This window comes from Eptatretus burgeri, chromosome 1, assembly GCF_056783735.1.
Source record: "Eptatretus burgeri isolate ZD-2024b chromosome 1, Ebu_testis_v1, whole genome shotgun sequence".
Lineage (NCBI taxonomy): Eukaryota > Metazoa > Chordata > Myxini > Myxiniformes > Myxinidae > Eptatretus > Eptatretus burgeri.
In genome coordinates, this window is record NC_140961.1 from 157,287,750 (window position 1) to 157,311,960 (window position 24,211).

General features: G+C 36.2%; 1 protein-coding gene across 1 annotated transcript in view; it reads left to right on the forward strand.

Annotated features, from left to right (window-relative positions):
- LOC147035837 (extracellular calcium-sensing receptor-like) overlaps positions 1 to 22,721 on the forward strand; it is a 111,387-nt gene extending 88,666 nt beyond the window's left edge. The window contains exon 4 of the mRNA XM_085847714.1: positions 22,453 to 22,721. Coding sequence (XP_085703840.1) covers positions 22,453 to 22,619 — 167 coding nt within the window. The 3' untranslated portion in view covers positions 22,620 to 22,721. The remainder of the gene's footprint in view (positions 1 to 22,452) is intronic.
- Positions 22,722 to 24,211: the final 1,490 nt, after the last annotated feature.

Genomic DNA, 24,211 nt, shown 5'->3' on the forward strand with positions numbered 1-24,211 from the left:
AACTGGATTCAAACCTCTTATCTGTTGAGGTAAGATTTTTATTTTCCTATTTTCAAACTTTAATTGAAGCATACTCATTTAATAATTAAATCACTTGATTAATGCATTATTATTTTCTCTCACAGGAAATTGTATCTGAAATATGAAATGAAAATACTGCTTTTGCTACAACTTGGGGTGAAATTGTTGGCTTGGTTGAAGACCTTATGAGCGACCAAGACCCACAGAACGAGTTCGTCCTTGATGATCCAACCAAAGAGTTATACCTTGGAGACCAGCAAAGTCCTGAAAAAGAGTTTTACAACAATAGTACTCATTGTGAGTTATCAAGACAATACCCCCTGAACAAGTTATACCTTGATGAGCCAGAATACAAGTTTTATCTTGGAGACTCACAATTTTCAGACATTTTGAAAAATGGAGTTTTCCTTGATGATCCACAGTTATACTATGTGAGATCTATCACTGAAACCCATCAAAATTGGAAAAATGGAGATTTCCTTGATGATCCACAATTATACTATGTAAGATCTATCGCTGAAACCCACTATATTTCTGGAAATTGTGATTCTACCTTGGAGTGTTGGATAGATGGTTATATTTTTGGAGACTTGAAATGTGGGTTCTGGCTTGATAACTCACAATGTGATACATATCTTGGAAACTCAACAGGAATGTGGTTATACCTTGGAGACTTGGAAAGTTGGGTTTATTTTGGAGACTTGAAATGCTACCACTCTTTGGGATCTAAACCTATCAAGAAAGTTCTTACTTCCTCTTTCTACGTCATCAAACCTGAAAGCCTTAAAAGACAGAATTGGAAGAAGAGAAAAAAAAACATAAAAAATATACATTGTTCGTTCTGGGAAGAAAGTGCAGGCTTACTCCCCCTTTCTACGTCATCAAACCTAAAAGCCTTAAAAGACAGAATTGGAAGAAGAGAAAAAAAAAAACGTAAAAAATATATATATATGGGTGGAAATCTCATTTTGAAAAAGACATTGTGTTGGGCGACGATTGAGTTGGGGTTGAGATTTTGAATGTGAGTTGGGGTTGAGATTTTGAATGTGAGGGTTGGGACACACACACACACACACACACACACACACACACACACACACACACACACACACACACACACACACACACAAACAGACACACACACACACACAAACAGACACACACACACACATACATACATACATACATACATACATACATACATACATACATACACACATACACACATACATACACACATACATACACACACACATCAACAAACAAAGTTAAGCCTTGACTATTCAGTTGAGGATTCTGTGTTTGGGCTTCACAGATCTAAGAATGTCCACCCCTTGACACACATTATATACTGTTATACACCTCGGACTTGGCCCTCGAGTGTCCACAATGGTGTATAGTAGGAGGGAGTGAAGCGCCAACCCATTGCTACCATTGCACACACATTATATACTGTTATACACCTCGGACTTGGCCCTCGAGTGTCCACAACGGTGTATAGTAGGAGGGAGTGAAGCGCCAACCCATTGCTCCCATTGCACACACATTATATACTGTTATACACCTCGGACTTTGCCTTCGAGTGTCCACAATGGTGTATAGTAGGAGGGAGTGAAGTGCCAACCCATTGCTCCCATTGCACACACACACACACACACACACACACACACACACACACACACACACACACACACACACACACACCAACAAACAAAAGTTAAGCCTCAACTATTCAGTTGAGGATTCTGTGTTTGGGGTTCACAGATCTAAGAACGTCCCCCCTTGACACACATTATATACTGTTATACACCTCGGACTTGGCCCTCGAGTGTCCACAACGGTGTATAGTAGGAGGGAGTGAAGGGACAACCCATTGCTCCCATGGGTATTATCTGCTTAGTTTTGTCTTTTGTAATTCCTGTGAATAAAATGAACCTAAAATCTCTTCGCCTTCCAAATCATATATCTTATAAGTCCAAGGAACCGTATCTATTACATCAACAATTTAAAAAAATTTGTTCGTCCATCGTTTAGTATAACCCTTTTCAAAATGAGATTTCCACCTATATATTCTTACGATATCACCAACGTTGAACTTGGGTTTTCTGACATTAATCTCTTTTTCATGTTTTAATTTTGGAAATGTTTCTGATGGTTTCATATTTGTTGACGTGTGAATCGTGTCATTATACTTATCCACAATATCCTGAATAAAAGATGACCATTGTTGTGAACCGAGTTGTGTGAATTTTTTTATATAGTCTCTCTTTTAAGGGACGATTAAAACGTTCAACAACAACTGCCTTCCCTTCATTTTAGGTACTGTATAATGTAATACTGTTATTTTTTAGAAAATTCATAAATGTCTTGTTATAAAACTCTCTACCCTCATCAGTCCACAATTTTTTAGGTTTTCTCTTACTTTTATTAAATATGTGTTGAAAGGCGAACATAAGAGTATTTCCTGTTTTGTTTTTAAAAGGGACAACCCATGTGTATCTACTCCTCAAATCAATAACGGTTAAAGCATACTTGTACCCCTTATCATTATTGAGTTCAATCAAATCAGCGGACCAGATATAATCAACTTCCTTGGAATAAACTTTCCTTCTACGAAACTTTGTGAATATTGGTTGATGTAATTCATCAGCAAATTGCTCTTCAGTCTTAATGGCATCATTAGAGCCTATAAATTTTTTGAATTTCCAAGTCCAAGTTTCAATTTAGCACTGATCATCTTCTTCACAATTAAACGATCAACTTTTTCTCTCAAGGTTGGATTTTGTATCAGAGTCAAATTATACAACATTTCTCTATCGGCTTAATGCTTTTCTTCCAACGTTGTGGTATTCCCATAATCAATATCGTGTCTCAGGCACACTTCATCAACTCTATTGATGGGTTTACTCCATGATTTAGGATTGTCTGCCTCATCTAATCTTTTATCCAAGTTTGTGCCTGGACCACAGAAAGAATACCCTGGAAGATGTAATTCCCCTGGTATTCCAGTAGTTGTAAATTTACTTCCTGATAAAAACTTTTGTATATCTCCTCCGAGTTTGTGTTTGGAGATAAATTGATTTTTTTTTTGAACCACACACCGAACATATACCTACTTGTATAACCCTGTTATTTTTACTTTTAATATATGAAATATTTTTGGTATTAGTTTTCTTTTTACAATTGAGAGAATAACTCATTTATTTATGTGAAAAATTCCTGCAGAGTGCAAAAACCTTTTTAGTTTCCACATACACATTTGAATCTTAATTTTTAAAACATAAAGAATCCTTAGAAATGCCTTCACTCTCTCCTCCATTCATTTAAGAAAAAAAATAAAAATGAAAAACTTGAGTTAAAATGAATATCTTGTCGATGTCAATAGTCTTGTCGAAAGTATTGCAAATAGACTTGTCAATTCTTTGTTTTCCTCCTCGGTGGGTTGAGTTATTTTCTGTAATACCACCAATCTTTTTTTATTCTCACTGGTTTCCATATATTGATATTTATTTTGTCTCGCTCTTTCCTCCCTCTCCTTCTCCCTCTCCTCCCTCTCCTTCTCCCTCTCCTTCTCTCTCTCCTTCCTCTCCTTCTCTCTCTTCTCCCTCTCCTTCTTTCTCTTCTCTTTTTCCTCCTTCTCTTTCTTCTCCCTCTCCTCCTTCTCTCTCTTCTCCTTTTCCTCCTCTTCCCTCTCTTCTTCAACTCCTTCCTCATCCCTTATTATCCTTGAATCGCTTACACCCCATAGAATATCATATATATATTCATCAGGATTTCTTATTATTCCTGTATCCAAAATATTTTTTTTTACAACAGGAAACCAATAAAATTTCTTCTGAATTTCTAAATGATCCTTACATATTTAACATTTTAATTAAATCCAAAGTTGTTGGTTTATCAACATCAGCATAATGCCAATCTTTTATTGAAAATACCTCAATCTTATGTCTGTGAACATATTTATTAAAATACCCAATACCATTTTCTTGAAGGTATGCTTGGACACAGAAATGATAATTTTCTTGAAGCCTTCTTGCTGTCATTTATGTATTAGAAATATATGTTAGAATAATATTATGGCACGAAACATCTCCCCATCTTCCCATAGTTAAATCATTTTGTATTTCCTTACTTATTATATATAATCCTGTTTTTTCTGTTTTCATGATATAAACAAGGGCAAAACCATTATTATATTTACCTTTATTAAATTCTTTTATTTGTTGTTTACTAATCGTGGCCCCACAAAACTCATTCTCGATACCAAGTGGATAATATTCTTCCTTACGAGACTGATTTAATTGTTCCAGGTCTTCGAGGTCAATTTTAAATGACCAATTATACCCTAAATCATTCATATCATACCCCTATTGTTCTATTCTCATACAAACGATACGCCCTTCTTTATAAAAATTTATTTTAATTCGAACTGTAAATTCTGTATGACCTGGAGATAATATCAACACTTCTGTGTCTTTGGAATACACGGCCGTTTTATTTAAGGATATATATATATATATATATATATATATATATATATATATATATATATATATATATATATATATATATATATATATATATATATATTGTGATAAATCGCTTAATCTCACCAAGTCATTCGCGTCAGTCGGGCTTGCATAATTTTTTAATCTATAAGCATTTTTCATGTTAATATTTTTGGTTATATTATATTTATGTCGATCAGCCTGTGCCTTTGTGTAATAATTTGATAAATCAATATCCAGTTCTTGGGATACACCAAAGATAGAACCATCTTTACCAACATAAGTCATTTATATTAGATTAAAAATAATATCATAAAATTTTTTGTTTTTGTTGAGTTGAAATAACACATATAGACATAATTAACCACAACACTTGGAATTTAATTATTGGACTTGAAATGTTTGATAAACACCATTCTGTAAGAATTTTATGACTTCAACAGGTGGTGGAAGACCAAAACTATCAAAATAATATTTGTCTTGACTATTAAAAATACAAACCCAATGAGAACCGTTCCCATTATTATCTTCTAAGTTCATAATAATATTCTTTTTATGTTTCGGCACATTTGTTAATTCATCTCTCATACAAATAACCACATTATGAATTTTTAATTTCTTACAATATTTGACAAGTTGTAAATTTGATGTTGTATTCTTTCCAAATTCTTTAAACCACTCATCAATGCTCATTTATTTATTAGAAAGATATAATCCATTACCTCTTTTCGTTAATTTTACACCTGCTTGTGCTATAGAAGAAAGCATATCTCCAACTAACAATCTCGCTTTATCAGGCAGACCTTCAAGTTTTTCAGCAAAATCTACAATTACACCACTTCCACTAATTTGTTTCTCCAACTCTTTGTTATGTCTTTCCAATTATTTTTGAGCCTGGAGTTGAGCCTTCCTTTCATTGGCAGTTTTCACCGCTGTTGAAATACCACCCGTCAATGCTCCAACCGCACTTAAACCAGCAAATAAAGGAATTAGAAATGGGAGAAATCCTCCACTCGTCTCTTTTATCGAATATTTTTTCAACATTGTTTTGGTAATTTTAATTTTAAGTGAGCCAGTGTCATTCAAGATTTTAACCTGTTCTCTTGTGCGCAAAACATCAATTCTTACTGCTCCTTTTTTCTGAATAGTATTAACATTAATCATACAAGGCTTTTTGATTTTGAACACAAGATGATAGTTTATGAAGATTGATTTGATTAACATATACCCCAGTTGGTACTTTGCCACTCATTTATTTAACAAAAAAATTATGTGAGACTAATCATCACACCATTATCTGTATTAATCTGCAATTCTGTTTCTTCCAAAAGCAAACAATATGTATCAACTTCTTCACTCTCTCCTCTTTCAATGTATAGGGAAGTATCTACTGGATTAGACTTTATAGTTTCCTTTTGAGCGCTCAGGTCAAAAGATTGCATGCAAACTTTTAAATGCTGTCATATGCAAAATAGGTTCTTTATTTCCATTACTTTCACACACCTTTTGGTAAGACTTGTGTGCTTCAGCAAAATCATTTTTTTTCCCAATTAATTTCCAATCTATCTCGTGGATAAAATGTTCCATCTAGAGAAACGCGAAGTTGTTTCACCTCAGCATAATCACTCAATGCATTATTCTCATCAGTTGCAGTATCACCATCTGGCTTTTTAAAAATGATCCACAGATATCGTGGCTTTCCTTCCAGAACACCCAAATTCCACGTGTAAGTGGTTTGGTTGAGTTTAACGTGTTGACATCTTCTTTTGAGGTATGATACACTGAGTGGTTTCTTTGAGTTAAGTCTTCTATTCAACATCTCTCCTGTTTTAAGATTAGGAGTATATTCACTGATATACCAACTCATTTCAACAATTACAAATTTATTCTGATCACCAAAAGCATTACCAACACCAAAAAGCAATCTATTTTCATTATCATTCCTTTGTAGTTGAAATATAATTTTAAGACCATACAGACCTTTATCATGATCACAAAATCCAAATATACCTTTAAGAGGAATTGCCACAGTAAAACTATTTACTGCTTTTGTATCATCATTATACGCTCCTTTCCTTTGAGTAAATCCAGGGTCTGTGTTTGTTCCCGTTGACTATCAGGAATAAAACCTTCGACAGACCCCTTTCCCATTCTATCACTGAATGTATAGAGTGTACATTTCATCATTTCAGAGACAGCAGAGACAAAATCAACTGCTTCAACTTCTTGTGTTCCAATATACAAACGCACACTATCAAACATTTTCCAGAAGAAATCATTTACAAGTGTAGCGTTTGTGTTATTCCCAGCTTTAGTGAATTTAAATTTACACAACAAGAAACTTTGGAATAGATTCAAATAGGTTTGTTGATTATTTATTTCAAAACTTTTTGTACCATTCGTATTCCAGTCTGTTCCAGTTATTGCATTCACCTTGAAGTAATCTTCTTTTTTAGTGGAGTTTGAGATAATAATAGTATCATCCAAATCATAGATACTCTCAATTGCTTCCATACTTGTATTTATTGAGGAAAAAAGATGTTAAAACTTTTGAAACCCTGATCCAAGTATTCAAATTATTTTCTGTCGTTCTTGCGGGGACAACTGAGTTTTGCCTTTCTTAATTTATTTTATTGCTTGTAATTTCTGAGATTCCTTCTGGGCATCTTTTATGCTCTTTACAGTACCTGCTACATTTCCCACAGCAGAAGCAGTTGAACCAATTCGATCTTTATGTTTAAGAATAGTTGAACCAATACCCATTAGAGTATCAATTATAGCATCTCCTCTAAATTGATGTCCAACACCCCTTTGTCTCTGAGGTTTATAGTATCCTCTACCAAGATACATACCTTCACCCTTGTCGTACGGGGAAAGGAACATTCCATCCCCTGTAATTATTTTATATTTTCACAACTCATGTTTCCTCACAATAACCATCGTATTTATTTATTGGAAAACTTCATGCAGGTGAATTCTGATGGATATAACTTCTCCATAAAAAAAAACCATACAATTATCTTGGTCGGTTATCCTAAAATTTACTCTGTGTATGGTTTTTCCTGAGACAGGGAGATAAACCAAATTTTTGGGTTCCATATTGAATTTATAACCAATTGGGGTTGAGTATGCGCTGAATGAAAATATTGTATTTGTTTTTATTCCATCATTATAAGCACCATCAATCAAATCACAGTGAATTAACACCGAATTTATTCCTGAGGATATTTGAATGACATTATCACTGTAAAACGTCCCATTAGTTTCAATCTTTTTTGAGGAGAAACCTCAATAACTCTCTAAATGAATTATCAATTGTGAAATCAACCTTGTAGTTATTTTTAACTTTAAGCGTTGATTTTGAAGTATGTTTTTGAATGTCTATAACAATATTTTTTGGTTCATCACCCTGTTCTTTCATAAGACGAGCAATTTCGGAAGATATTTGAGAAATCTCATATGCTCCAGGTGAGACTTTTCATTTTGTATCCACTTCCGGGATTATAACTAAACTTGTCATTTTTATCAGTTATATTAAATAAGGTATTATAAGTTTCCATGGACAATAAAGATGCCTCATAATCTTTTGCTGGGTCAAGTTGTAGTGGTTATGGAAATGAAGATGTGTGGTCGCTTGTTGTGAAATTAAAACTCAGGATTGTGCTTCTCATCTTATTTAATATCAGATAAAATGTCTTTATATTGAGATTTATTAATTATTTTCATGTTCATCAACTGGTCTAAAAAGGCTGATGCTTCATTAAAACAATTGTTATTTCCAGCCTTCTTACTGCCTAACAACAATAACAGTCTATTAACTAATTGCGATGGGTCATTTGGAAGAAAACTACTACCTGAACCAAGGATACTTAAAGCCTGAATAATGTGTTTCTCCTCATTTTTCCTACTTTTAGTAGAAATACTAACCCTATAATTTAGAGTGTTCAGCAGATCAATATTTGTTTTTATTCCATCATCATTATTTCTCTATCATCTATCTCTATCATCATTATTTTTCATATCCAATGGTTTTTCAATATACTTTGATTCATCCCTCACAGTTGAACCTTGTCTTCCATCTTTTGTGAGAAGAAACATTAATCTCGGAGTTAGTTTAACAGGGGGTTGAGCAGAACCCAAGAACCTTAATTCATCATTAAATATCAATACCTTTTCTTGAAGAAGATGAAATATTGCTGGTTGTTCTGTTGGAATGAGTCCTGCTTTGGTTTTTGAATCCGCTGAATATTCATTGTTTTGAAGAGCATTCACAATATAATCAGGGGGTCGATTAATCTCTTCCAGTTGTTGAAATAAACCTTCATCATCATATTCTAATTCTCCTAAATGCTCTAATTCTTCCTCCATCATTTGATCAAAATCTTTTAACATTTGAAGTTTTTTAGGAGTATATTCTACTGTGGGAACTGTGGAAACATCTTTCATTTTTTCTTGGGAAGTTTTTAAAAGTGGTTTAAAAAAATTTCTCTTGTTTTCTTTCAAATGCTTCTTCGCCCGTTAGTTTCTGTCTGCGTTTCTTCTTTATGTCTTCCTGTTGTTTTATAACTTTTGAAACCAACTCATGATGTTCCTTCAATCATCTTGCTCTTTCTTTTGCATCCATTTATTTATTGGAAAATATCATTTAATAAATTGTAAAGATCAACAGGGAAATTTTCATTTTCTTCATCATTCAAGTAGATGTGTTCAAATAAATCCTTTTCTTTAAATATTTCATGAAATTCTTTATTAACATTAATGCGAGTTGTAATTTCTTCTTCACTAATACTTGCATCTCTGCTTTTCATACGTTTGCGTTGAGTTTCTTCATCAACATCAAAACCGAATGATAAAATCTTCACTCCGCTCAGATGTTTAATAATTTGTCTCGTTCCTTCTGGATTAGTTTCTAATATCCCAAGACCACCAGATTTTAGTTTCCTAAACTCACTCTTACAATGTGAATATTTTGCTGTACCAAGAGAAACCTCCTCAAATATTTGACCTTCATTACTCAATCGCATATGTTCCTCCACTGGAATATAGTGATAATCTTCACCTTTTACTTCTCCAGGTCTTATTGCTCTAGTTGTTGTTGATACAATGCGTATCACAGGGTGTTTTTTAAGTAACTTTACAATATTCTCATTTGTACTACACAAGAACCTTGATTTATGAAAGTTTTTTCCAGAAGCAGATTTACCCACAAGAATTACAATAATAGTTGTCATTTATAAATGTAATTGTTTATAAAACAAAAAATATATCCCTTAATATCTCATCTTGTTTCACAACAATATATTTATATTTTTCAGTCGTGTGCTTCATGTAATCCTCAAATTTCCTTTTACTACATAAAGTAGAACAATTATTTCTCCAAAAATTATTGATATCTATTGAATTTAACTTGAATAAAATAAAAGTATTAACATTGTTTCTGATGGAACGACGAGGAAGTTGAAAGTACGATTGACTAAGATAAATACAATTACAAGAAGAATGTCTCCCGCTTGTGTAGTAGCTGTCCATTACCGTTTGGTTTCTCTCATTAACACAATCATCAAAGATAACGAGGTTATTTTTTGATTTATCCAAATCTTGGGGAGACGGTATATCATCCGTTTAGCACTAAGAATACAAGTTATCGGATTTGATTTATTTTTACATCTCTGTGTATCACAAAATAGTTGAATTATATCTTTAATGTTATAATCATTTAGGTTTTTTTGAAGTTTAAATAAACCGATTATATCTTCTTTTTGAAGACCAGAATTAAAATCTTGTGAGAGTAGTTGATACTCTGGTTGAAAACTCGACTTTGTGAAAATTATTAAATTATCATAATCTAAAAAGTTGGGAGTGAGGAGCATCTTTAAAAGTAAGCAGGTTTTTCCACATCCACTTGAACCAACTGTGAGACATCTTAATGAATTTGGGAGATTTTTATGGTTGTTAAATTTTATCTTATTTTCCCAAATGGGTAAAAAATCATTCATTTATATATTTGGAAAACAGGTTATTTAATTTATTATTGGCTTTTTTAGAAACTCTATATTTTATCCGAAGTTCAGGTTTAATTTCAAGATAATCTATTATTTTATTTATACAATATCTTGTGTTGATATTTTCCTCAAAATCACATCCATGAATAATATACAACATCAATCCTTTGAACATTTCTCTAATATGTACAGTTTCTTCCCTTGTAAGGAAAGGTGTGTTATCACCCTCATACTTTACATTCATTTCTCTAATCAATCTTGTAAAGTAATTCATTTTTGGTGTAAATCTAAAAGAATTATTTTCCTTTTTATATTTTTAATTTGGTGAGGTGAGGAGGGTGTTTGGATATGGACACCCAGCAGGATTAAAAAACAAAACCTGTCAAAGGGCGGAGGAGCTCCTTGTGAGCCAACGGCCATCCATATCTAGTGCCCAACTGTGTCTGCGGACGTCCTCCTGCAGTTGGGTTACTTCTTATTAGGAGGTTGGTGGCAGGATTTGCACTCCAGCCACCGTAAAACGCTTCATTCCGCAAAACGCAAAAACGCAAAAAAATCTGAAAACCCACTCCGTGGGAGTACCTCCTGTGCAGCTTCCCTTCGCAGGGCAGCTCACCGGATGATGGGATTGGGGCAAAGCCTTCGGGACCCCCAATCTTTGATAGGAGGGAAACCACGGGGTAACATCCCTGGGTCAGATTGCGGGAGAGTGTGTCGGAGTGGTGCTGAGGTGTCGTCCACCAGACGGCGGTCTCCTTGGGTTAACTCTGAGGCGGTCCCTTCGGGTGGGTGCCTGGAATGTCCTATCCCTAAGAGAGGGATGATCACCTGTCTCTGTTATCATCTGAGCTCAAGCGTTTGGACATCGGGATTGCAGCTCTCTCTGAGGTTCGGAGACCGGATTGCGGCGAGATAATGGTGGGTGGTTACACCTACTATTGGTCTGGTCGCTCTGATGGTTACCATACCCAAGGAGTTGCTGTAGCTGTGTCCAATAAGCTGACCCCAATGATAATTGAGGTAACACCGGTCAACGAGCGTATCATGAGATTAAGGATTCGTCACTCCTTAGGTGTCATTTCCCTGGTCTCTATTTATGCTCCGACTGAGGCGAGTGATCTTACCGTGAAGGATGCATTCTACGCCACACTCGAATCTGTGGTTGATCAGTGCCCCAGACGAGATACACTTCTAGTCTTGGGGGATTTCAATGCATCGACTGGAACTGATAGGGATGGTTATGAGGTGTGTGTTGGTCCCCATGGGTCAGGAACTATGAACCAGAATAGCACTAAGTTCCTTGACTTTGCAAGAAGTCATGGACTGAGGGTGGCTGGTTCATGGTTTCAGCGCCCGCAAGCTCATCGCTGGACTTGGTATTCCAACGCTGGCGGTGTGGCAAAGGAGATTGACCATGTCCTCATTGACGGTCGTTGGAGGATGATCCAGAACTGCAGGGTCTACCGGAGTGCTCAGTTCCTCAATACTGACCACAGGCTTGTTGTAGCAACTCTAAAGCTGCACCTTAAATCCTGGAGAATGGTACCATCCCAGCCGAGGCTGGATGTTGCCAAGCTCAGGGATGAGAGAGTAGCTGAGGAGTTTGCGAACAGGCTGAGTGGACACTTGGGGGGTCTGGGTGCTTTGGGGGGTCCTGAAGAGTTGTGGAGCACCTTCAAGACCACCATCCTTGATGTTGCCGGTGGATGCCTTGGAGTTCACCGCAGGGCAAGAAGAATTTTGTCTCTCAAGGGACACTGGATACCATTGACCAGAGTCGCAGGGCCAGGCTGAATGGCAGAGCTGAGCTGTTCAGGGAGCTGAGGCGTAAAACTGTACGTGCACTGAGGGTGGACAAAGGAGGCCTATGTGCGAGGAATCTGTGAGGGTAGAGCATCACCTGTGGACAGGTGATTCTCGTCCCGCTTACAGGGGAATTCGCGCATTACGTTCATCCAAGCCCATCCCTCGGAGCACTGCAGTTCGAGCAGAGAGTGGTAGGCTCTTGACAGAGGAGTCTGAAGTGAAGGCCCGCTGGGCCAGGTACTTTGTGCGCTTGTACCCAGGCTGATCCCCAGCTGTTGAGTTGGACGTCAAGGGTGTTACAATCACTGTTGCTGTCCCTCGAATCAACTGTGGTCCACCATCGCTTGTGGAAACACGGGCTGCGGTGAACCAGTTGAAACGGGGCAAAGCTCAAGGGATCTGTGGCATCCATGCTGAACTTCTCAAGGCTGGTGGAAATGCTGCACTCGCGTCGTTGCATGCAGTTTTGTGCTCTGCCTGGAACACAGGCATCATCCCAACTGACTGGAAGAGGGGCCTTGTTGTCCCTCTCTGGAAAGGGAAGGGTGATCGCCAAGACTGCAACAACTACCGAGGGGTGACGCTGCTCTCAGTGCCGGGCAAGGTCTTTGCTCGGATAATTCTTGATAGGGTTCGCCACCATCTGCTTGAGCACCAGCGTCCAGAGCAGTCAGGCTTTACACCAAAGAGGTCAACGATTGACCGTATCCTTGCTCTTCGTGTCCGCACTGAACGCAGACGAGAGTTTCGGCAGGGGCTGCTTGCAGCCTATGTTGATCTCTGTAAAGCGTTCGATTCAGTGAATCGGGATGTCCTCTGGAGGATTCTTGGTCTTCGTGGGGTGCCACCGAAACTGATCGATCTGATGTCTGAACTCTACTCTGGTACTGAGAGTGCTGTGAAGTGTGGTGGTACCGCCTCTGACTTATTTCCAGTTGTTACTGGAGTTCGTCAGGGATGTGTACTTGCCCCCACACTTTTCAGCACTTGTATGGACTGGATTTTTGGGAGGATGTCGGAGAGATCAAGTTGCGGTGCATCGTTTGGCAATGTCAAGATCTCGGACCTTGATTTTGCAGATGATGCAGTCATCTTTGCGGAGACTTTAGACATCCTCTTGGGGGCCCGCGAGGTGCTGAATGAGGAGTCGGAGCCGTTGGGATTACGGATTTCTTGGGTCAAAACAAAGATCCAAGCTTTCGGTGACATCTTGGATGCTGCTGTCCTGTCTGTGTCTGTTTGTGGTGAGGATGTTGAGGTCGTGGATAGATTCACTTACCTTGGCAGTGATATTCATGTCTCCGCAGGTTGTGAGCCGGAGGTCAATAGACGTCTGGGTCGGGCCTGGGGAGTCATGGATTCACTGGATCATGGGGTGTGGCGCTGCCGGTACCTGTGCGGGAGGACGAAAGTCCGAGTCTTCAGGTCCTTGGTACTTCCAGTCTTGCTCTATGGGTGCGAGACTTGGACTTTGACCAAGGATCTGAGATGGAGACTTAATTCCTTTGGTACCAGGTCTCTTCGGAGAATCCTTGGCTATCGCTGGTCGGATTTTGTGTCCAACGAGCGGTTGCTGAGAGAGACTCGGATGAGATTTGTTACCTGCATAGTCCGTGAGCGTCAGATGCGGCTGTATGGACATGTGGCTCGCTTTCCCTGCGCTGATCCTGCTCACCAGATTCTCTCAGCGAGGGAGTCTCATGAGTGGAGGAGGCCAGTGGGCCGACCACGTGCCTCATGGTTGCAGCAGGTTGACCATCATCTCAAGGAGATGGGGATGGGCCTGGCATCTGCCTGGGGGATGGCCAGACGGAGGCCCCTGGAGTACCGGCGGAAAGTGGACGCAGCGACGCGCTGTTCTGGCACATGCTCCCATACCTGACCTGACCTGATTTTTAATTTCATTAATTAGAAGAAAATCACAGAATATACATTGTTTATAGGTTTTTGACTCTGTTTAATCCCCGTCTTTCACACGCAGGACAATTCTCAAATTTGTCATATGGAAAATCAGGAAAGTCTTGCATATTTATAAAGTAAAACTTCACTTAAACTGAAATTCATCGATACTTTCAGTTGTATATTGACTCATATTTAATAATATTTCCATCGATATCAATATACTTTTTTTCATTACCAGATTCAACGACAACATTTTTTATATTAAAGGTAATTTTAAAATGATCGTTAACTACTATTGAACGAAATGTCATTTCACCTGATATATTAACATCCTTTATTTCATCAGGATTTATATCTTTCGGGTTGTTGAAAAAAATACAAATTTCTCCTTGCATATTACAGATGGTCTTATCTTTTCTTTCTGAAGCTTCATCCATTAGGTTTTTGTTTTTTGATACTTTTTCTTGTTTCATTGCTTTTTCTAGTTTTGAATATATTACCAGAAGGAGAGGAGAAACTTTTGTTTGAGATACTTTAATTGATGTTCTACCAGGTATACTAAAAGCCCTTCCACTGAAGGAAATTGAAGAACTCATCATATCCACCATGATTGTTTTTATCCAATAGTTGTTATATTTATCTTTGTTCAATTTTACATCCTTGACATATTTCTCAGTATCTTTAACAAATGTAGATATTGATTGAAACTTGTCTTTTGTGTCTTGAAACATTGTATTTATTAAGTGAAAAAGTTGGAGGATAAAATGGTTTTAAGCACAGATTCACCTGTAAAATAATCGAAATTTTCATCAAGAAAATTTTCGTTTCAGCAAAGATTTATTATATAAATATGGTGAATACAACATACTGCGATGTTTGTAATCACGAATATAAACATTATATAAAACACCTCTGAACCAACAAACACACATTTAATCTATTTCATAAAATATCTCCTCTTGAGTTTGAAAGAAAACATTGTGATATCTGTTCAAAGGATGTTTTGAAGAGAAGTTATAATTGACATCTTCAATCACAAAAACACAAGAAAAATGAGTTTAAAGTAAAGGGAGACTATTATATTGAAAACACTGATGGGGCATTTAAAGGGCATATAAAAATAAGGATTTTCCAATTTGGAGAACCCGGTCCATCATCAATAGCTGAATCAATTGAAATAGTGAAACCTGTTGTTGAAAAAGTTACTAAAAAGACATTAAAAGAAATGAAAACTTTAAAGTTGTATATGGGAGTGAAAATGAATATGAAAAGACAAGATGAAGAACAAACTCCTTATATGAGAACAGATCTTCATTTTATAACATCATTTCAAGATTTTTTGAATAGTGGGGTTTATGAAGAACTATCAAAACAAGAGGAGGATGTTGATAATACAGTGGTAGGAAGTGGATTCAATATTTTAAAAAATCATCTTTTTCGATATACACATTCTAAAATCAAACCCTCTTAAAGCTTCTTATATTGAATTACCAAAAGAAATAAAACTAAAGAAGGCAGTTGTTAATATTAAGAACAATGATAATAAATGTTTTCTCTGGTCTGTTCTTGCTCACTTTCATCCACCAAAATGTAATTCAGAAAGAGTAAAACAATGTATGAAATATGAGAATACCTTGGACATGAAAGATTTTAAATTCCCAATGCCACAAACAGATATTCCTAAATTTGAGAAAAAGAATAATCTTTCTATTAATGTATATGGATTAACGGATACAAACAAAGTTCAAATATTAAAAAATTCAAACAACTATAAAAATGAAGAAACACACATTGATCTTTTATATTTTATGGTTGGTAATAATTCACATTACACATACATCAATAATTTATCAAGATCAATCTCTTCTCAGGTATTCAGAACAGCAAACAAAATATATCCTTGTAAGCGATGTCTTAATTCATTTCATACAAAAGAACGATTAGAACAACATTCAAAATATTGTAGTAATCATAAATCAGCTGTAATTACAATGCCTAAACCTGGTGAAAAGATTTCTTTTGAAGATTATAATAAATCTATCATGCACCCATTTGTGATATATGCTGATTTTGAGTGTATCCTTAAAAAGATAAATACTGCTTCTCCTTATCCAAAAGAATCATATACAAATAAATATCAAAAACATATTCCTTGTGGTTTCTGTTATTATATCAAATCATCTGTTGGAGAAAAGTATAACAAACTTGAACATTATAGTAGAAAAAAAGCTTCACAAGAGTTTGTAAAACGATTAGAAAAGGATTGTATAAGACTCACTAAATTAATGAAAGAAACAAATGAACCGATGAAATTAACCAAAGAAGAAAAATTAGAATTTAGAAAGAACAATATCTGTCATATTTGTGAGGGGGAAATTAAGGAGTCTAAAGTTAGGGATCATTGTCATCTTACTTGTAAATATAGAGGTCCCGCTCATTCCTGTTGTAATCTTAATTGTAAATTACCTTCTTTTATTCCAGTCTTTCTTCACAACAGCGCCAACTATGATACACATCTATTTTTAAATGAACTTTCAAAAACACCAGGGAATATTTCTGCCATAACAAACACAAGTCAAAAGTATATTTCATTTACAAAAAGGATATTCACAAAACCTTTAACTCGTATTAGGTTTCTAGATTCTTACAAGTTTATGGGAACACCACTAGCCTACCTCGCATCAAATCTAAGCTCCATGGACTCTTTTCCAAATCTTAATTCATTCTTTCCAAAAGAGGAAATTCTCACTAAAGAGGAAATTCAGATTAAAAAGAAAATTCAAAGTAAAGAGGAAATTCTAATTAATAAGGAAATTAATGAAGAAATTCTAACAAAAGATGAAATTCTAATTATAAAGAAAATTCGAACAATGAATGAAATTCTAACGAAAGAGGAAATTCTGATTAAAGAAGGAATTTTCACGAGAGAGGAAATTCAAACAAGGAATGAAATTCAAAGTAAAGAGAAAATTCTTTCAAGTAAGGGAATTTATCCTTATGATTATATGGATTCATTTATGAGATTTAAAGAAACACAACTTCCTTCAAAAGAAAGTTTCTATAATAACCTTTATGACGAAGAGATAAGTGATAAGGAATATAAACACGCACAAGAAATATGGAAAATATTTAAGATAAAGAACCATGGAGAATATCATGATTTATATCTAAAAACTGATGTTTTATTGTTAGCTGATGTGTTTGAAGCTTTTAGATCACTCTGTCACAATAATAATTGTTATGGATTAGATCCTGCCCACTATTTCACAGCACCTGGTTTAGCTTGGAGTGCAATGTTGAAAATGACAAAACAAGATATAGATTTAATCAGTGATGTTGATATGCTTTTGATGATTGAGAAGTCCAAGAGAGGTGGAATATCACAAATATGTTCAAAAAGATATGCTAAAGCAAATAATAAATATCTTCCAAATTATGATAGTGAAAAAGATAGTAATTATTTGATGTATTTTGATGCTAATAATTTGTATGGATGGGCAATGTCTCAATCTCTGCCTTATGGTAAATTAGAGTGGGTGGAAGAAAAGGATTATGAAAAAGCTTTGATGAATATTGTTATTTCTTCTCAAGAGGAATTGAATGACGAAGAAGAAGGTTATTATTTTGAAGTTGATTTGAGGTACCGTGAGTGATCTTCATAATAAGCATAAAGACCTTCCTTTTGCATGTGAGAAAGAAACCACAAAGAAAGAATGGTTCAGTGATTATCAGAAAAGTTTTAATATTAAAGGCAAATCAACAGAAATGTTATTAACAACATTCTATCATAAAGAGGGATATGTTTTGCATTAGAGAAGCTTAAAACAGTTTTTTGAGAGAAGGATTGAGAGTAGCTAAAATTCATAGAGTTTTAAAATTTAAACAAAGTCCTTGGGTGAAAAAGTATATTCAATTCAATACAGATATGAGAGCAAATACAAAAGTAAAATTTGAAGGGGACTTTTATAAATTAATGAATAATGCTGTATTTGGAAAGACTATGGAAAATGTTAGAAACAGGCAAAACATTGGATTCGCAACATCTTGGAAAGAAGCTTCGAGATTGATAAATAAACCAAGTTTTGAGAGAGAAGAGGTTTTTTCAGAGAACTTTTCTGCAATTCATATGAAAAAGGAAAGTATTGTAATGGATAAACCAATATATATATATATATATATATATATATATATATATATATATATATATATATATATATATATATATATATATATATATATATATATAATTTTTTATATGCTGATTTTGAGTGTATCCTTAAAAAGATAAATACTGCTTCTCCTTATCCAAAAGAATCATATACAAATAAATATCAAAAACATATTCCTTGTGGTTTCTGTTATTATATCAAATCATCTGTTGGAGAAAAGTATAACAAACTTGAACATTATAGTAGAAAAAATATATATTGGAACAGCAGTTCTTGATTTATCAAAGATATTGATGTATGATTATTTGTAGAATGAATTAAAGAAAGAGTATGGTGAAAATGTTTCATTGTTGTATATGGACACTGATAGTTATCTCCAAGGTATAAAAACTGATGATGTTTATAAAGATGTGAAGAAAAATATTGGAGTATGTGATGCAAGTAATTTCAGCAAGAAGAGTGAGTTATTTTCCAAAAAGAATGAAAAGGTTATTGGTAAGTTTAAGGATGAGTTGGGTGGAAAAGTAATGAGTGAGTTTATTGGATTGAGAGCAAAGGCATATGCTTATAAGTATGATCAGATTGATAAGAGGTTAAAGGGAATAAAGAAATATGTAATAAAGAAATCAATAACTTTTAGAAATTATTATAATTGTTTGATGAATAAGAAAGAAGAATATTTGGTAAATGAATACAATAAGAAGTTATAAGCATAATCTATATATATTGAAGAAGGAAATAAAAAGGCATTAGGAGCCTTTGATGATCAGAGATTTATTTTAGATAATGGAATAGATTGTGTTCCATATGGATATTGTATGATAGAGTGTATAAAATAGATTGTGTTTTAACGATGGGAAGATGGGTTAGGGTTTTTTAAGGGCTACCGCCATGTTTTTTCGCAATATATAAATGGTCAAACCAAGTATTAATCAAACTTAAGAGTGGAGAAAATCTCAGTCTTGGTATATAAATGGAAAACATAATGAATGTGAAAAATATCAAATAAGTATTATTGAAAAAATAACTAAAACAAAGGTAAATAAAACAAATAAGCGAATCAATTTAAAAACTAGTTAGTTGGAGGATGTAAAGAAAAAAATGAATATCCTTGAATGGAATGAAAACTCTGATGGTTATCAATTGAACAATGAAAAAACAATTTAATATAATCTCAAAATGATATGTGGCTCAGGAGGTGGTCAAACAAGAGCATTAAGAGAAGTTTATCATTTCGTAATGGCACAAAAGGGGTATCTTAAAAAATATAAAGATTCAAATGTTTTGTTTTTCAATATTTTAGATGGGGATTATTGTGCAAAGAAAATTAAACTATTGAAGGAATTTGAGAATGAACAAATCTTTATAGGTTCAATGAGTGAGCGAAACAATATGCATCGGTTATTTGAAAAAGAGTGTCCCGAGGCTTAGATGTTTCAGATATTTATTTCGAATCACCTTTAACAAATCACATTACCACTTTACTACTTGAACAAATCTTTATCTTATTGCAAGGTTTTTTGAAAAAAAGTGTCCCCAGGTTAAAAGGGGAGACAAATAAATATACCTTGGGATAAAAAGGGGGTTTATTTTTCGGGAAAAAAAAAATGAATCGCTGAAAATCCCCCATTCATTTACATAGGGAAAAGTGAGTCAGAATCAGTATATTCACCCTACTCTTGGTGACAACTTTCCCGGTGCTCTTCCTTAGTGGGCCCACACTTATTCTCACCTGTTCTTTTCCCCTGATACTTAAAGAATGCCTTGCTATTATGCTTCATATTCTTAACCATGCCCTTCTCATACTCTCATTTGGCATGCTGAGTTATTTTCTTAACTTGCCTCTGCTTACTCTGACACTGATATAAATCTTACTCCAGTTCTGTTATTTTATACTTATAAATGAGTTCTGCTTCTCTTTCATGGGATTCCTTATCTGACAACTCAACCAACCTGGCCTCTTTCTCCTTCTAGTTTTCCACCACATTGGAATGTACTTACTCTGCACTGTGCACTGCTCCCGCTGTGCCATCGCCACTGCCTGCTCCCGCTGTGCCATCGCCACTGCCTGCTCCCGCTGTGCCATCGCCACTGCCTGCTCCCGCTGTGCCATCGCCACTGCCTGCTCCCGCTGTGCCATCGCCACTGCCTGCTCCCGCTGTGCCATCGCCACTGCCTGCTCCCGCTGTGCCATCGCCACTGCCTGCTCCCGCTGTGCCATCGCCACTGCCTCCTTCTGCTGTGCCATGGACATTGCCTACTTTCTCTGTGCCATTGCCACTGCCTGCTCACGCTACACCATCTCCACTGCCTACTTCCGCTGCACCATCACCACTGCCTGTTCCCACTTCCCCATTGCCACTGCCTGCTCCCACTTCCCCATTGCCACTGCCTGCTCCCACTGTGCCATTGCCACTGCCTGCTCCATTGCCACTGCCTGCTTTCACTGCACCCTTGCGACTGCCTGCTCCTGCTATGCCATCACCAATGCCTGCTCCCGCTGCACCATTGCCACTGCCTGCTCCTGCTGTGCCATCGCCACTGCCTGTTCCCGCTTCCCCATCGCAACTGCCTGCTCCTAATGTGCTATCACCACTGTCTGCTCCTGCTGCGCCATCGCCAATTCTTTCGCACCATCACCACTGCCTGCTCCTGCTGTGCCATCACCACTGCCCTCGCCCGCTGCACCATTGCTACTGCCCTCGCCCGCTGCACCATTGCCACTGCCTTCTTCCGCTGCGCCATCGCCACTGCCTGCTCCCACTTCGCCATCGCCATCCGAGCAGTGAATAATTAACAGAGGTCCACAGGCCTGATGTCTTCAGCTCTCCAGAAAACAAAAATAGCGGCCTTTTAGGTTTTTTCTGGGTGCCATGGTGGGTGGAGTCATCTAACAAATGTGGGTGAGTTCATGCAGCTATCTGACCACTGTGTGCATATTTCAAAATTCCATCCCAACAAGAACCACAACAACAGCAACAACAACCATTTGTAGCACTTGTATGCCTGCTACACCTCACAGGCAAAGTATAATGTTTCTCCAAACAGTGATGATGGATTGACTGCTGCTTTGATCTTTAAATAACCTTATAATCATGCTGATTTCAAATACATTTTAAACAGCAAATCACCTTTTCTGGATTTAAAGGGAGGCATACCTTGGTGCACATTGTCAGCTGCAAACTGCTCCCTCCTGTTCAGAAATGAAAAATATGGAATGTGACTATTATTACGGAGCTAGCCGAAAATGTCTCTGTCCATAATAAACCCTGCTGGGTTATACCATATAAGTTTACCATTTCACAAGATGTTATTTCACCAGCACAATAAAGTTGCTCTGAAAGGTATCTTATAACATGAAACGCATCCAGTGCTGGGGCTATTAATTCTAACAACTGACAATCCCCTCCATCCACATCTTCCTCCCCACCCCAACAACAATCCACATCTGCAATATAAAAGGTGCTCGGTCTCAGCGTGCATCCAGCAGGTGCTGCTTGTATCAGCAGTGCAGTCGGTCTTCAACAGTTTAAGAGTACAAAAATGTCATTGGTACACAGTGTGGCTTTGAAGGTGTTTTACTACCAGTTATTTAATTATCAAAAGCAAATGCAGCTGCATAACCTCTTGTGTTCTCCAGCTACTCAGGGATTCATAAGTCAATAAACAAATGTAGTTTAATCAAATTATCATCAATTAACGTTAATGATGGATAAACGATTCATTCAATATCATTGAAGGATTTAATTTTAATACAGATGGCTGATAAATGTTTCATCAACATGAAGTACTTACAAATGTTTAGATTAAAAACACCTTGTAAATGTATATTTTGAAATTATTTCTCTCAAAGGTTGATTCACATCTTGGAATCAATCTATATATTCATGTTATTTACTTGCAAATCTGGAAATGTGTTAACAAGCAAAACAATGCTGATAAAATGTGTGGATATATTCCTGGGACAGTACAGTCGAATCATTCCTTCCAAACATCTGCATTTTCTAATGTTAAATTTCCTCATTTTTTTCTGCCTTCTTTCAGCAGTGGCTGAGAAAGAGAAATGTAAGGTTATGAAAATACAGGATTTGCAGAGTGTTGTGAAGCAAGGAGACGTCATGCTTGCTGGGTTTTTCCGTCTTCATTCATCCAAACCAAGTTCTATGTCCTCGTTCAGGGAATCTCCCCAGCAGCCGGATTGCTTCAAGTAATTATTTTACTTTCATTTCACTTCAGATAAAAGATGAATATCTTACAGATGCACTGGTTTGTACTTTAAAAAATAGCTTTTAAAAATCCAGTATATTTTCAACTGTTTGGCCAAATTTTATTGGGTTAACACATTTTATCCAATTGTGTGCAGTTTTGTTTGTGTTGGATGAATAAAATCAGATATAGCTTCCTTTAAAAAAAACATGAATATATTTTGGGGAGGAATAGAAGATTATCTAATACATCCGATGAGAAATGTTTCAACTCCTCTCTTCCTTAAATGCTGTCCTTTATTTTGGAGACATAGTTTCATAAACATAATATATACAGATAAACGTAAAATATTTGAAATTTTCTCAAAACTTTTTCCATTGAGTGTTAGATTCATTGCATTTCAACAAGAGCGAGAATTGCATTACAATACATGTTTCTATCGGTCCCAAATATAGTTCAGGAGATAAAAAAATATTTTGCGTTTAGATCACACTCGAGCCGACAGCTGAACCAAAATGAAGAACACAAAACTCTTTATCCCACCATGTTTGGGTCTACTCAGCAAAATAAAAGGAGAAACAATTTTCATTGACACATCTTTTGTAGACTAGAAACCAAGAAAGACCACGAAGGTAACAAACTAGAGAAAAATTACTTTGCTTTAATACATGCTCGAACAGATAACAGAACCAAAAGTGAAGACAAAGAAACTCCAACACCTGTGTCTCATTTTTTTTCTCGGCTTTTTCATAATAAAAATTAGAAGGGCACTCAGTCGAGCACATACCTCCACCACGTCATGCCTGATCCACGAGAACATATCAGGCCCAATACATTTTTGATATATCATGCTATACAATCGTTTTTCGCCCTATCTCTCATTTGTGAAGAATTGCTTTCAAAGCTAAATAATTCTTTCAGAATCGGATTCAGATCTTCAACAAAATTAACTCAATTTGACATGGTCACACACCCAACCTGTCCACCAAAGTAGTGGGTAATGGTCCTTATGGGACATGACATGTAAGTGAATGGGAAAAAATTATGGAAACTTATTGACATACCAAAATCCGACCAATTTTCATTGTTTTACTTCCTTAAGACCCCTTTTTCGAGATTTTTCTTCCTTAAAGTTTCCCCAAATCTTCCTCCCTTTTTCACCATATTTTCACCAAAAACCCCACTTTTCACCACTTTTTACCACCCTCATTTTCACTAAAAATCATCGTATTTCTCAAAAAAGTCAAACAACGAACCAACAAGTATTTGTTTACGTTCTATTTCAGGGAATAACTTAATTTTCTTTCAACACTCATTACCATTAAGTGTATTAACAAAGAATAAGTTGGAACTTTGTTCTTGGTTTAAGTATCTTTGTTGCGGAGAGTTGAAATGACAAACCTCTCTTCAAGCTCTTATCTGAGAGAGACTCTGCAATGGTGTGCGCCTTCATGTCTTTGGCCACCAGGAGAGCGACTTTATAGGATGCTTTGACAAATCCCTGCCCCCTTCTGGTAGAACTGGCCAATCTTGTCCAGGTGCTGCCGCTTCACGTTCTTGCCAAGTCACTGGAAGTAGCTCTGATCTCGGTCTTACT